Source organism: Myxocyprinus asiaticus, chromosome 50 (genome assembly GCF_019703515.2).
Source record: "Myxocyprinus asiaticus isolate MX2 ecotype Aquarium Trade chromosome 50, UBuf_Myxa_2, whole genome shotgun sequence".
Classification (NCBI taxonomy): domain Eukaryota; kingdom Metazoa; phylum Chordata; class Actinopteri; order Cypriniformes; family Catostomidae; genus Myxocyprinus; species Myxocyprinus asiaticus.
Window position 1 is genome coordinate 10,697,323 of NC_059393.1, and position 13,414 is coordinate 10,710,736.

The window sequence follows — 13,414 nt, forward strand, 5'->3', positions numbered from 1 at the left end:
ACTGTGTACTGTAATGTGTGATAAATCACCTTGTAACCGTAGTTTATGTTGACCTTTTTTTTTAAACTTACCATGTATTTACTGCAGTAATACTAACTAGTGGTTAACCAATTGGATTTTTAATGGTAGATGCCAATATACATAATACAGTTTGATTGTTGCAAATAAGATGCCAGGCAATATTAATAACAAGAATAAAATTCTGAGACGGTGTAATGATTTTAATTTGTCATGCAGCACAATATAAAGTCCATTCACACAATTCAATCCGAGTGGCCTCTAAGGCAGCTACTCTTTCGCCTTGGCCTCTTTGCTCTCCAACAGTCCCAGTAAAGTGGCGTCCGCCTCCAGTAACGTCGTGTCGGTACTCGCTCCCAAGAACCGTGAGGTCAACTCCAGATCCTCCAGCCTCAGTCTGACCCTGCTGCCCCTCTGATACTTCTGCTCATCCGTGGACGGCCTCTTGCACACACAGTGGAACTTCCCACCGAAATCTATGTACAGATCGTCATTAACGATATGAAAGATTTTGCCGATTACCACCTTGTCTTTGGCCGGTCCCATCTGCATGAGCGGGGAGTGTCGTAAGAGTGACACGAAAGAGGTCTCGTCCCTGGAGCTGAGCCGAACCGCTGCGCCCTGATCGCCCCTCTGCTGCTGTTGTTGCATGTCTGAATGCAGCTCATACGCGGCTGCAAATCCGCTCTTAACTTTCTCAGATGATTTATCATCCGCACCGGCATCTCCTCCAGTAGGTCCGCTCGCATCAGAGCTGTATAATGATCTGAGTGTGGTAAAAACACAGTGTTTTGGGAGTAAAGACGATCTGGCGCTCACGTTGTAGATCACCTTACAGAGCGACGCCATGTTGAAATGTCATTGAGAGCAAAGCATTCTGGGAAGGAATTCAAAAAAGCGAAATTTGTGAAACTTTTCGCTAATAAAATTTTACATTGAAAAGCACAAATCTTTTGGGGTTGCCATGTAGATGTAATTAAATCAATAACTTAATTTTACATTTTAATTTGATATAGAATTAAAAAAATAAATAAAAACACTTTTGTAATGTATCATATTCTTAAATAGCCCATGAACATTGCATTGTCTAGATGCATGTTATAACGCTATATATATATATATATATATATATATATATATATATATATATATTTATTTTTATTTATTTATTATTATTATTATTATTTATTTATTTATTTTTGCTGCATTAGGTGCACCAAAATGTTTTTAAATCTTTTTCTATGTAAACATGCGCTAGATAGACGTCTTTGAACACTGCACCGTGTCTCGCTGTTTTTTCAGCGCCTCATGCAGGAGCACTGCTTTTTTTAGATGATGTGTTTAGAGAAAAAGAAATTCAACTCATCTCTAGACATGCATTCTGTTCTATTCTAGCTTTTTTTTTTTTTTTTTCTCGCAAGAAAGCTGAATGGCCTGTTTAGCTTTTCTCTACTACAGAATCACTAAGGGGTCTATTCTCCAAAAGCCTCATTTTCATTCCCGTCAAAAATGTAATTTGCCACTACTCGACAGCTCCCGAGCATTCATGTGCAGGAATGCAAATACAAGAGGATTCAAAACGTCTCTAGTAAAGCAAATTTTGAATGCAAAGGTTTTTTTGAGAAAGAGTACAAAGTTACACAGGGGGACGTAACGTTTTTGCGAGAGAATCAAAGACTTTCTAGCAAGCCCACTGTCGGCCATCTTTGGAATGCTCTTGGGAGACTATTTACAGTCATGCCAGTGCAGCTCCTATCTACTTAAATGTGGAAAGACGAAAACCTAAAAACGGTTGATCAAGATTACGATCAAAGAACATATTTCAAATTGGCAATAAAATTTGACAATACTGGAATCATAAATTGTGATTCGTTACCTCATATTACGCTAAAACACCCAATTGTCCCAGCTTGTATAACTAATGCACATGCGCATTCTAAAGTTGATTGACAGGTGATGTCTGTATCTAAAAGTTGATTGACTCTTTTAACTGTAAGGCGGGACTTCCTTTCTACATCCATTGACCTTTGTGTGCTCAGAGGTTGAACCTACCAATTTCTCCCATTCATTTGAATAAAAGTGGCCGGTCTCTGCTAAATAATCTCTGGAGAGATTGCAAAGTATAAAACATTTTTCCCACATCCCTTTAGGGACTCCGTATTTCTCTGTTAATAGACCTGTTCAGCCGTGACATAAATTTGCAGGTGAACCCAGAAGGCTAATTCGCCATGGGTTCCCTTTTTATGTTCCAAAGGTTTAAAAAAAAAAAAAAAAAAAAAAAAAATATATATATATATATATATATATATATATATATATATATATATATAAATAATGGCAGTTTTGGATTTATGAGTTAAATAAGGTCTGTGGTAAACATTACTTGAAGATGCTTAGACGTTTTGTTCTAGAACATAAATTACACCCTGTCATACTCCAAATATGAATTTTGAAGCCGCCATGTTTTTTAAAAATTTATATTGCTAACAGCTTGCTAAATAAGGACTATGACTACTACAGTCATGTGAGTGTACGTGCCTGACGAAACGGAAAAATGTTATAGTCCTTATCTAACAACTTGTACGCAACATACTTAAAAAAACAACAAAAAAACAAACAAACAGTGGTTTAAAAATTATCGTTTGGGGTATGACTGTGTAATTTATGTTGTAGAACAAAATGTCCAAGTATCTTCAAATAACGTTTACCACAGACCTTTTTTTTTTTACTCATAAATCCAAAATAATAAAATTATTAAAATTATAAAACCCAAAGGAAAATCCAGAGACAACCTATGACTGAACAGCTCTGTTAAGTCATAGAGTTCATGTAAATAATAATAATAATAATAATAATAATAATAATAATAATAATAATAACAACAACTAAAAAAGGTATATATAAAAAACAAGTTAGAGAGAATAATAAATTTTTAAAAAATCCATATAAATTACAGATAATTTATTTGTATGATTTTTTTTATTATTTATTAATATAAAACAAACCATATTTCATATATTATTAACAGTTATACCTACTGTATAAGCGTAATTTTTGCTACAGGCATTGAAATGTTTTGGGTTCTCTCGGCTTCCGTAGTTGCGTCATTATAAATATACGTCGGAAGTTTATACGCACATCTGCGAGAACGAAGAAAACATGGAGCTCTTTGTGATTTCCCCTGATTTGAGATTTACTAATGTAACTGTCGCCCCGGGCTCGACTGTCAGTGATCTAATCGATCATTTTACCACTAAAGAGGTGAGTTAATCAGTGACTAAATTAACTAAAACAACCATTAATGTGCTCTGAAATGTGAACTCGGTGGTTATTATTGTTTACGGGTAAGTCTGATGACACGATTATTATCAATATGACTTAAAATGTGTGTTTTCCTCTCAGGGTGTCCCTTTCACAGATTTCTACGTGAAGAGTAATGGACGCTTATTCCACAGTAATGATTTGCTTCAGACTGGAGTGGTGTTCCGTGTGGAGCCTCGGTTATGTGGGGGCAAAGGAGGTAACCGATAACACATTACAGGAATATTCCGGGTTCACTACATGTTAAACTCAGTTGACAACATTTGTTAAATGTTGTTGATTACCACAAAAAGGGAATATTCCCTTGAGTTCATTAACGTATTAACATGCCCATAGATCTTGAACTTTGAAAGCTGTAAATTAATGTTTAGCTCTTTGTGTATAGATGTATTGTATTTAACATATTTGTTTCATAGGGTTTGGCTCCATGTTGAGGGCCCTCGGTGCTCAAATCGAAAAGACCACCAACCGTGAGGCCTGCAGGGATCTGAGTGGAAGGAGACTTCGAGATGTTAATCACGAGAAAGAGTAATGCAGATAATTATCATATTCATCTCTTGCAGGCTTGTTTGATTATTTTCTTCTATTAATGCAGGCTGTATGTATTTGAGTCCTTCTAATAATCTCAAATGTATCAGATTTTAGATTTGCATAAATAAGCGTGTTTCTGTGTGTGTTTTCAGAATGGCAGAGTGGTTGAAAAAGCAGGCGGACCGAGAGGCGGAGAAGGAACAGCGTCGTTTGGAGCGGATTCAGAGGAAACTGGCCGAACCGAAACATTATTTCACAGACACGAATTATGAGCAGCAGTGCCATGACCTCTCCGAGAGACTGGAGGACTCCGTACTGAAAGGTACCTAGACAACTGGATTCATTCAAGTGATAGTGTTTGCTTTGGTTGACTTAAAGAGATAGCTCACCTCAAAATAAAAATTATCTTATGATTTACTCACCCTCATGCCATCCTAGGTGTGTATGACTTTCTTTCTTCTGCGGAACATAAATTATGATTTTTATAAGAATATTTCAGTTCTATTGGTCCTTACAATGAAAGTGAATGGTGGCCAAAACTTTGAAGCTCCAAAAAGCACATAAAGGCAGCATAAAAGCAATCCTTAAGACTCCAGCAGTTTAATCCATGTCTTCAGAAGAGATTTGATAGGTGTGGGAGAGAAACAGATCAATATTTAATCAGTTTTTACTATAAATCTCCGCTTTCACTTTCACATTCTTCTTTGTTTTTGGTTATTTGCATTCTTCGTGCATTATGCCGCCACCTAGGCAGGAAGGAGAATTTATAGTAAAAAAAAAAAAAAAAAAAGGACTTAAATATGGATCTTTTTCTCACCCACACCTATCATGTCACTTCTGAAGACTTGGGTTAGACCACTGGAGACATGGATTACTTTTATGCTGCCTTTATGTGCTTTTTGGAGCTTCAAATGTCTGATCACCATTCACTTGCATTGTATGGACCTACAGAGCTGAAATATTCTTCTAAAAAATCTTTATTTGTGTTCTGCAGTAGAAAGAAAGTTTTACACATCTGGGATGGTATGAGGGTGAGTAAATGTAAAAAACATAATGAGAATTTTCATTTTTGGTTGAACTATCCCTTTAAATTAAGATTTACATTTGACAGTATAGGTCATGGTTGAGAGTAAAGTTAATTATTTTTTCTTTAGGCATGCAGGCTTCTTCTAGTGGGCTTGTGCAGGCAGATGAGGGGCTGAACCGCAAGCGTCCAACTCCGACGGACAAGCAAAAGAAAGCAAAAAGGAAATGTTTCTGGTGAGTAGGGCTTATTTCATAGATCTAGCAGATTTGAAGTGTGAAATTTGCATGCTGCTTCTGTTTCGAAGATGAAAAGTCATGCCTGATGTAATTTGGATTTCATTAATCAAATAGGACTGGCGTTGGAGATCTGGATGAGATGGGGAGCTCCGGTGAAGGCAGTGATGACAGTGATAGCGAGGCCTCTCCCTCCGCCTCTTCCTCTGGAGCTTCCTCTAGTTCAGATGTTCCCAAACCTGCTTTGCTGCCTTCCACCAGTAGGGGGCAGCACAGTACAGAACCTCAGGACCAGCCCAGCAGCAGCAGCTCCTCCTCAAGTCCTGCACCCTGCTCCCCAACACACAGCCATGAGAAGGAGGAGGTAGAGAGGGAAAAAGAGAAGGAATGTACTGCTGAGGTTGTCCAGAGAGGGAGCACCGAAGAAGAAAAAGTACAAATGCCAAACACAGAAGCAGAGAACTGCCCAGCTGAGAGCAGCCAGACACAAGAAACGGTAAAATCTCTTGATTTTTTCAAAGATGTGAACATTAAAAGTAATGGTGCACCGATCAGGAAATTTGAGGCCAATGCCAATCACCAATATTTTAACACGGATGATTTCTTTCTAAAGTGCCCTTTGCCACACTTTTACATGTTATATGCTGTAGTCATATATTCATGCCTTACACTGTAAAATGACATTCAGTTAACAGTAATTGTGAAGTGTTAACATTTAAAATTGAAAACCGTTATTAATAGTTTGTCGCTACTAACAAAGATCATTGTGACATAATGGCAACCAGTAAACACCATGAGAGCATCACACACAGCAGAGATTCATTCAAAAATAAGAAAGATATCCATTACAAGATCCAAAACTGCTCCAGTGAGAAATCCTTAGTATCTATGATTTGTTTACCATCTTTTGGGGTTTTGTAGGAATGCAAATCACTAATTATTAAACAACTGCGTGAAGGCACAGTACCATTATTGAAGGTTAAACTGTTATTAGTGTTATTACGACAAACCTATATAATTTATTTAAATCAGGGTTGAATTCACTGGAATGTAGGGCTGGGCGATATGTAAAAAAATATTTTATCGATAATCGCCTTAAAAAACATTGCGATATATGATTATATCGTCAACCCCCCCTGCCGAGAGTCTGTGAATATTTTTGCTTTATTGATTTTGCTTTCAAAATTAAATTCATTTATTGAAACATGAAAAACATAAACACAAGACGTTTCTAAATTCAAATTGCACTTTAAACTAAACTAAAAAAAGCAATTAAAATAACGAAGTGATCAGAAAATCTTATTTAACCACCTCCCCAAATCCAAACATTTACCGTCTCCAATGGCTCCATTTGCAATCACGCAAGAATCCGTCAACGACAACAGGTGGAAAATTACTAATAGCCTACAGATTAATTATATAAGTAAAGGTAATAATAATCATAATAAAAAATCATAATAAATTCCTTGTGTACCCAAAATAATGCTGCCAAATATGTTCTTATTGAATTTGCGTTTATATTGCGTTTTGTTAATAAAGTTAATACTGCCTAGAGAAAAGAAAATAGAACTCAATTTTAGGTTCAAGGTGAACGTGTCTTGTATTACTTTATGATTTAATCACTTTCTTCTTTGTTTCTTTAATACAAATATATACATTACTGAACCTGCAGAGTTGCGTTCACAATGCATGTTAACCGCATGGAAATAAAGTGAACTAAACTCACAGCACCTCCAGAGATGATCGGAGATCATTTGCAGCATTCTCATAGATGACATTATTCTTGCAAACAGTTTTCAGTCGAATGAAACAGAGAAAAATGTGAAAACTCTTTACATGCGCTTGTTTCAAGAGACAGGGTCCCATTGCACACATCTGAACAAACAGCGAATCGGACACGAGCACTGACGGCTTTTATTTTGTCTGTTCTTAAAAATATAATAAAGTGTGTTTCTTCAAGAGTGTGACTTTGAGGGCCTGGGTAGCTCGGTGGTAAAATACGCTGGCTACCACCCCTGGAGTTCGCTAGTTCGAATCCCAGGGTGTGCTGAGTGACTCCAGCCAGGTCTCCTAAGCAACCAAATTGGCCCGGTTGCTAGGGAGGGTAGAGTCACATGGGGTAACCTCCTCGTGGTCGCTATAATGTGGTTTGTTCTCGGTGGGGCGCATGGTGAATCGAGTGTGGTTGCCGCGGTGGATGGCGTGAAGCCTCCACACGCGCTATGTCTCCGTGGCAACGCGCTCAACAAGCCACGTGATAAGATGCGCGGGTTGACAGTCTCAGACGCGGAGGCAACTGGGATTCGTCCTCTGCCACCCGGACTGAGGCGAATCACTAACCCACCACGAGGACTTAGAGTGCATTGGGAATTGGGCATTCCATATTGGGAGAAAAAGGGGAAAAATCCAAAAAAAAAAAGAGTGTGACTTTGAGACGTCTTACAGGTTGCCTGTGTGTTGCGGGTAGATGAGCAAATTTACCCGTGCATGAAATACATTTAGACGAGGAGCTTGTGAACTGGATTCAGCCTCAACACATTTTGCGGGTGGCGGGTTCTAGTTTCACACCCTGGGCTACTGTTTCATATATTTGCTGCCTTCCCAGATCCATGATTTTGCCATTTCCCAATATTGTGGATCATCGTCTGTCAACTGAGTGTCGCAATCGGCATCGGGACCTTTGTAAGATATTGTCAATATCTTATAGCGTCGTCCTATCGCCCCGCCCTACTGGAATGAGTGACTGATGAGAGTTTAAGAACGCACATGCTTGATTGACACCGAGAGCAAGTGTGTTGGAGGGAGTGAAACAGAGCGTGCATAACCGCTCAAAGTGTCTCTATCGCTCCGCACATCCTCTGATCGTCGTGACTCCCGTTACATCATGTATACTCGGATTTCTGTTCACATGTTTATTTGTTGTTAAATTTGTTTTTCCATCTGTTTCCAGTGTCTTTGTCCTCTCTGTGCTCTTAAAAACTGTACAGCGAATTAGTAGTGTAATGACAATGAAAATTGGTACCTCAGTATTTATACACATGTAATGAATTTAAATTTTTAAAACGAACCGGGATGTTTACCTGAATTACAGCATGTCTGCAAGTGTAAATTGGTGAATGCTTAGAACTGCCAATATCTCACCATCCACTGGCTGCAATGTTATGCTTCGAGGACTGAGTACTCATTAGGGTAGCAGTGTATGTGGGATTTCATGCATAATGCAATTGAGAAAAAATCTGTCCTGAATCTAGGCATGATTGGTTGATTGCAGATTTAAAGGGATAGTTCATCCAAAAATGAAAGTTCTCATCATTTATTCATCCTCATGTTATGCAAGGTGTGTATAACTTTCTTTCTTCACCAGAACACATTTGAAGAAAAATAGGAAAATATTTTAGCTCAGTAGGTCCTTAAAATGCAAGTGGATGGAGATCAGAACTTTTTAAGCTCCAAAAAGAACAGACAGTCAGCATAAATGTCACCCATACGACTCCAGCGGTTAAATTAATGTCTTCTTAAGAGAAACGCTTTTGGTGCGAAAAAGATCAATATTTAAGTACTTTTTAACTGTAAACCATCTTTTCCGTCTGCAGCGGTATGCACGTGTGACGTAATCGCATTGACATGTTCGCTTGAGAACGTATGCACGTGCAACCCACTAGGAAGAGCAGCGCTGTTTACAAGTGAGGAGGAGGAACGCTGTACAGAAGCTTAGTTGGTTTTGGTTTAGATCTGTTTCTTTACTCACAATGGTGCGTTTGTGTGCTTATCCTGGATGTCTCAACCGAGAGGAGAACATATGGCAATGCAAATATGTCACACGAGAGACCACGTGAACTCAGCACTTAAAACGTACATAAGTATTGATCTTTTTCGCACCGAAAGTGATTGTATCACTTTTGAAGACATTCATTTAATTTATATTGCATATAAAATGCTGGATGGAAACACCAAGATGCAAATAAAATCACCAAAATGCGCATTAAAAACGTACATGCTCACTTGAGATTTTTATGGTCCCCAGAAGTGACGATTTTTTATTTTTTCTCTTGGAAACATGGGACTGGAGTCGCTGTTTTATTCGCAGATTGTTTGCAAATTTGTGTAGGAATTACATTTGTAACTTGAATGGGTACATGACTATTGGCACCCTTAGTTGCATGGAGCATGTTCAGTATTGCCTGATGGATTTGGGATTTTCTGACTGATATGTTTTCCTCTGTAGGTGGAGGGTCCATTGGATTTGCTCTCTGTGAGTGGGGTGGAGCAGTTGGAGTCTCTGGGTCTGGAGCGTCTGAAGAAAGAGCTGATGGAGCAAGGGATGAAGTGTGGAGGAACACTACAAGAGCGTGCTGCTCGTCTTTTCTCTGTCAGAGGACTGACTCCAGATCAGATTGATCCTGCGCTCTTAGCCAAACCCAGCAAGGGCAAGAAGAAATAACTTGCCCTTATAATGATTTTTTTCCACCCATTTCTGTTCTGCTCCTTTAAATTTGGCATATTGTTTTGTTTTTTATTTTTTAGATTTTAATTACAGAAAAATCCACAGTTTGGGAAAGATGCATGTTCTAGAATTTAAATAATCAAGATTCATTGTAACATCAGAGCTGCTTGAACAGTCATGTTTTTTTTGGGGGGGGGGGGGGGTTCAATCTTAAGGCTCATTTAAGACGTTATCTCTCTTTTTGTTTTTTGTTTTTCTTTATAATTTTGTTAGAAAAACGTGATGTTACAGTAGCCAACCTTTTTGTAATATGTACAATAAATTCTTTATGGTTGCATAGTCAGTGTAACTGGCTATTTTGATTCACACAGTCATATACATACAGGGCGACTTCATACAGTTTCCTCTCGGATGTCAATAAGACACTCATCAGATTTTTTGCTGCCGTCCACCAGCTTTGAGACATTTTTGATTGAGAATGTCTTTCTGATTTTTTAAAAATGTTTAGCAGATGTTAATTAGATTGCAATGCTTTCCAGATTAAACACTCTTAAACAGACATATCTGGGTTGTCTGACAGTTGAAACTGTTTTCATAATTATGTAGTTTGATGGATGTACAGACAATACATTAAGACTAATAGATAGTCAGCAACTTAAAGCAGATCAAAGGTCTTTTGTGGGTTTCTTTACATTAGATTTTTTGACAGTTGCCATTTAAATTAAGGAACATTTCGTCCATGTAAGTGTATGGGATTTTTCCAATTATTGATTGTCTGCTGTGTGAAAACCGTACATCCGATCAGTTAGAAAAGACAGATCACGCTATTCCAGAATAGTCTGAATGTCTATACCAAATTTGGTGGATGTAGCTTGAGGGCTCTAGAAGGAGTTGGTGTTAGACATTTTGGTTTCAGTTTAGGGATTTTGAAAATACCCTGAACAAAATTGGCTCGTCAAGCCAACTTAATACATTTTAAACCATGACAATGTATCAGTTCGATGGCACCCAAATAAAAATATGCAAACTGTTGCAACAAAATGATGCATGGCATAAATCTTAAGCCCCCCACCCCCTGCTATGGCAGTCGCGGGTGTCGATGCCTACGCCACACTACACACCACCATACACACCATGGCAAAATACTATGAGGATAACTTGTGTAAACTCCGAGAGTGCTAATGAGCAGGTCACTTCAGTATACATCCACTGAAGAAATAAAGTGTTTTCATGCTGTCTGGAGAGTTGTTTGAGAGATTCCTCATTTTATTACCGCTTGAGATACACTATCTAATTTTTACAATATTCCCATCTTCGTTTATCTGCTCTCACCATAACTGACACTCTGGTAACAGATTCATGGCATTTCCCAGGGGCGGATTATGACTAGCAAGGGCCCCGGGGCAAACTTTCACCAGGAGACAGTAGACATCTCATACACATCGTAATGATGTAGAGGCTTTAGAAAGTCATGTATCAAATATGATACGTGCAGCGTTATAAGGTTAAAGAGTTGCTCAAAAAATTTAATCAGAAACAGGAAGGCAAAAGGGTCCTATAAGAGGGCTGGGGGCCTTCACAGTCACAGGGCCCTGTTGAGGGGTCCTTGTATAAGCTCTGGTGCCCACATATTTATGCATATATAAACATTTGATTTCAAGGTTGATGGGATGTGAGATCTTGTAGCCCAGGGCCCCCCGGGCCTCTGATAGTCATGGCCCCCTGGGCACTGGCCCCATTGGCCCAGTCCATAATTCACCTATAGCATTTCCTCTGCAGCGTCCTCAGACTCTTCAGCTGCCACGGCATATTCAGTGAACTGTCAGCAGTGCGCCGTGAGAGCAGTGCGATTCAATGGTCAGTCTACTATTAATAATAACTGTCTCTTTTGAGGAAAAACAACAGGCTTCCTCAAGAAGTTGGACTCAGATCTCAGCAAGTGTTTTGTCTTACTGGGAGACCTTTATTGTTGATTCTCAGGAAACCTGTCCAGGATAACGTCTTGGTCATTTTTAACCCTAAATCAATACAATAACTGTATATACCCAGCAAACGTACATCTACAAGATGTCTTTTTAAGATGTTTTCATCTGGAAAGAAATATATTTTAATTGACATCTGCTAAACATCTTAAAAAGTTCAAATTTACAAACAATTTAAATCATAAATATCTCAGAGACATCTGCTGAATGTCTTATTGAAATGATCTGAAAAGAAACTTCTTATAGACAAATTGTAGATGAGCAAACAACCTAAAAAATACATCTTCCAGACATCAAATAGACTTCTGGGTTATGTAGGTGTGCTATCAGTGTTGTTTGCTAATCTACAATACGTCTATACCCTGATAGCTCAGGTATGTCACCCAGATGTCTATTTGACGTGCATGTTTACATCTGGAAGATGTTTTTTTTTTATTTATTTTTTTACATTGTTTGCACAGCTGCATTATGTTTATAAGACGTACGTCAATAAGTATGTCTTAGATGTCAATAAGACATTCAGCAGATGTGTTCTGATACATTTATGATTTAGAAAGTTTGTAAATCTGATCTTTTTAAGATATTTAGCAGATGTTAATTGGAGAGATGTACATGTCCTATGGTATTGGTATCTGTCACTTGCAACCCTCCCACACAATTGCTACAAAATGATGAAAAAAAGGTCTTTTTTTTTTTTTTGGTAATCACAAACTGTGATTGGTCCATCCTCTCCATTCTGAGAAAAGCGTCCAGCTTTAATAAATGAACTGGTACCAAGTAACACACTGTCTACTTCAGTAGTGGTCTGGACAATAATTTACATCCCAGATACCACGTGTACATTTCCGAGATGTCTGTTTAAGATCTTTTCATCTGGAAAGCATCGCATTCTTATTAACATCTGTTAAACATCTTAGAAAGATCAGATTTTCAAACATTCAAATCTAAATCATAGTCATCTACAAGACATCAGCTGAATATCTTATAAACATCTTAAAAAGATCAGATTTACAAACAATCTAAATCATAAACGTCTCAAAGACATTGCTGAATGTCTGATAAACGTCTTAAAAAGATCAGATTTACAAACAATCTAAATTATAAACGTCTCAAAGACATCTGCTGAATGTCTTATAAACGTCTTAAAAAGATCAGATTTACAAACAATCTAAACTATAAACGTCTCAAAGACATCTGCTGAATGTCTGATAAACATCTTAAAAAGATCAGATTTACAAACAATCTAAATCATAAACGTCTCTAAGACATCTGCTGAATGTCTTATAAACATCTTAAAAAGATCCGATTTACAAACAATCTAAATCATAAACGTCTCTAAGACATCTGCTGAATGTCTTATAAACATCTTAAAAAGATCAGATTTACAAACAATCTAAATCATAAACGTCTCAAAGACATCTGCTGAATGTCTGATAAACATCTTAAAAAGATCAGATTTACAAACAATCTAAATTATAAACGTCTCAAAGACATCTGCTGAATGTCTTATAAACATCTTAAAAAGATCAGATTTACAAACAATCTAAATCATAAACGTCTCAAAGACATCTGCTGAATGTCTTATAAACATCTTAAAAAGATCCGATTTACAAACAATCTAAATTATAAACGTCTCAAAGACATCTACTGAATGTCTTATAAACATCTTAAAAAGATCAGATCTACAAACAATCTAAATCATAAACGTCTCAGAACACATCTGCTGAATGTCTTTTTGACATCCGAGACATACTTATTGATATACGTCTTATAGATGTATTGCAGATGAGCAAACAATGTAAAAAAAAAAAAAAAAAATGTCTTTCAGATGTAAACACATCAAATAGACATCTGGGTG

General features: G+C 37.6%; 2 protein-coding genes across 2 annotated transcripts; one reads left to right on the forward strand and one right to left on the reverse strand.

The window, feature by feature from the left end:
- Positions 1-103: 103 nt before the first annotated feature.
- mrps28 (mitochondrial ribosomal protein S28) lies at positions 104-889 on the reverse strand. Its single transcript, XM_051695118.1, has one exon. The coding sequence runs from the start codon at positions 865-867 to the stop codon at positions 289-291; it is 579 nt and encodes a 192-aa protein (XP_051551078.1). The 5' UTR covers positions 868-889; the 3' UTR covers positions 104-288.
- Positions 890-3,110: 2,221 nt separating this feature from the next.
- LOC127439076 (replication stress response regulator SDE2-like) lies at positions 3,111-10,615 on the forward strand. The gene is made up of 7 exons (XM_051695117.1): positions 3,111-3,279; positions 3,421-3,538; positions 3,756-3,867; positions 4,023-4,192; positions 5,025-5,130; positions 5,248-5,626; positions 9,356-10,615. Exons 1-7 carry the CDS (start codon positions 3,178-3,180, stop codon positions 9,569-9,571), a joined length of 1,203 nt encoding a protein of 400 aa, XP_051551077.1. The 5' UTR covers positions 3,111-3,177; the 3' UTR covers positions 9,572-10,615.
- The last annotated feature ends 2,799 nt before the right edge of the window (positions 10,616-13,414 follow it).

What these genes read in the sequence shown, in the direction of transcription:
- mrps28 (XM_051695118.1), bottom strand. Translation starts at nt 867, where the DNA reads ATGGCGTCGCTCTGTAAGGTGATCTACAACGTGAGCGCCAGATCGTCT.
- LOC127439076 (XM_051695117.1), top strand. Translation starts at nt 3,178, where the DNA reads ATGGAGCTCTTTGTGATTTCCCCTGATTTGAGATTTACTAATGTAACT. An exon ending in ATCATTTTACCACTAAAGAG is followed by an intron (nt 3,280 to 3,420) that starts GTGAGTTAATCA and finishes TTTTCCTCTCAG; the next exon opens with GGTGTCCCTTTCACAGATTT. An exon ending in GATGTTAATCACGAGAAAGA is followed by an intron (nt 3,868 to 4,022) that starts GTAATGCAGATA and finishes GTGTGTTTTCAG; the next exon opens with AATGGCAGAGTGGTTGAAAA.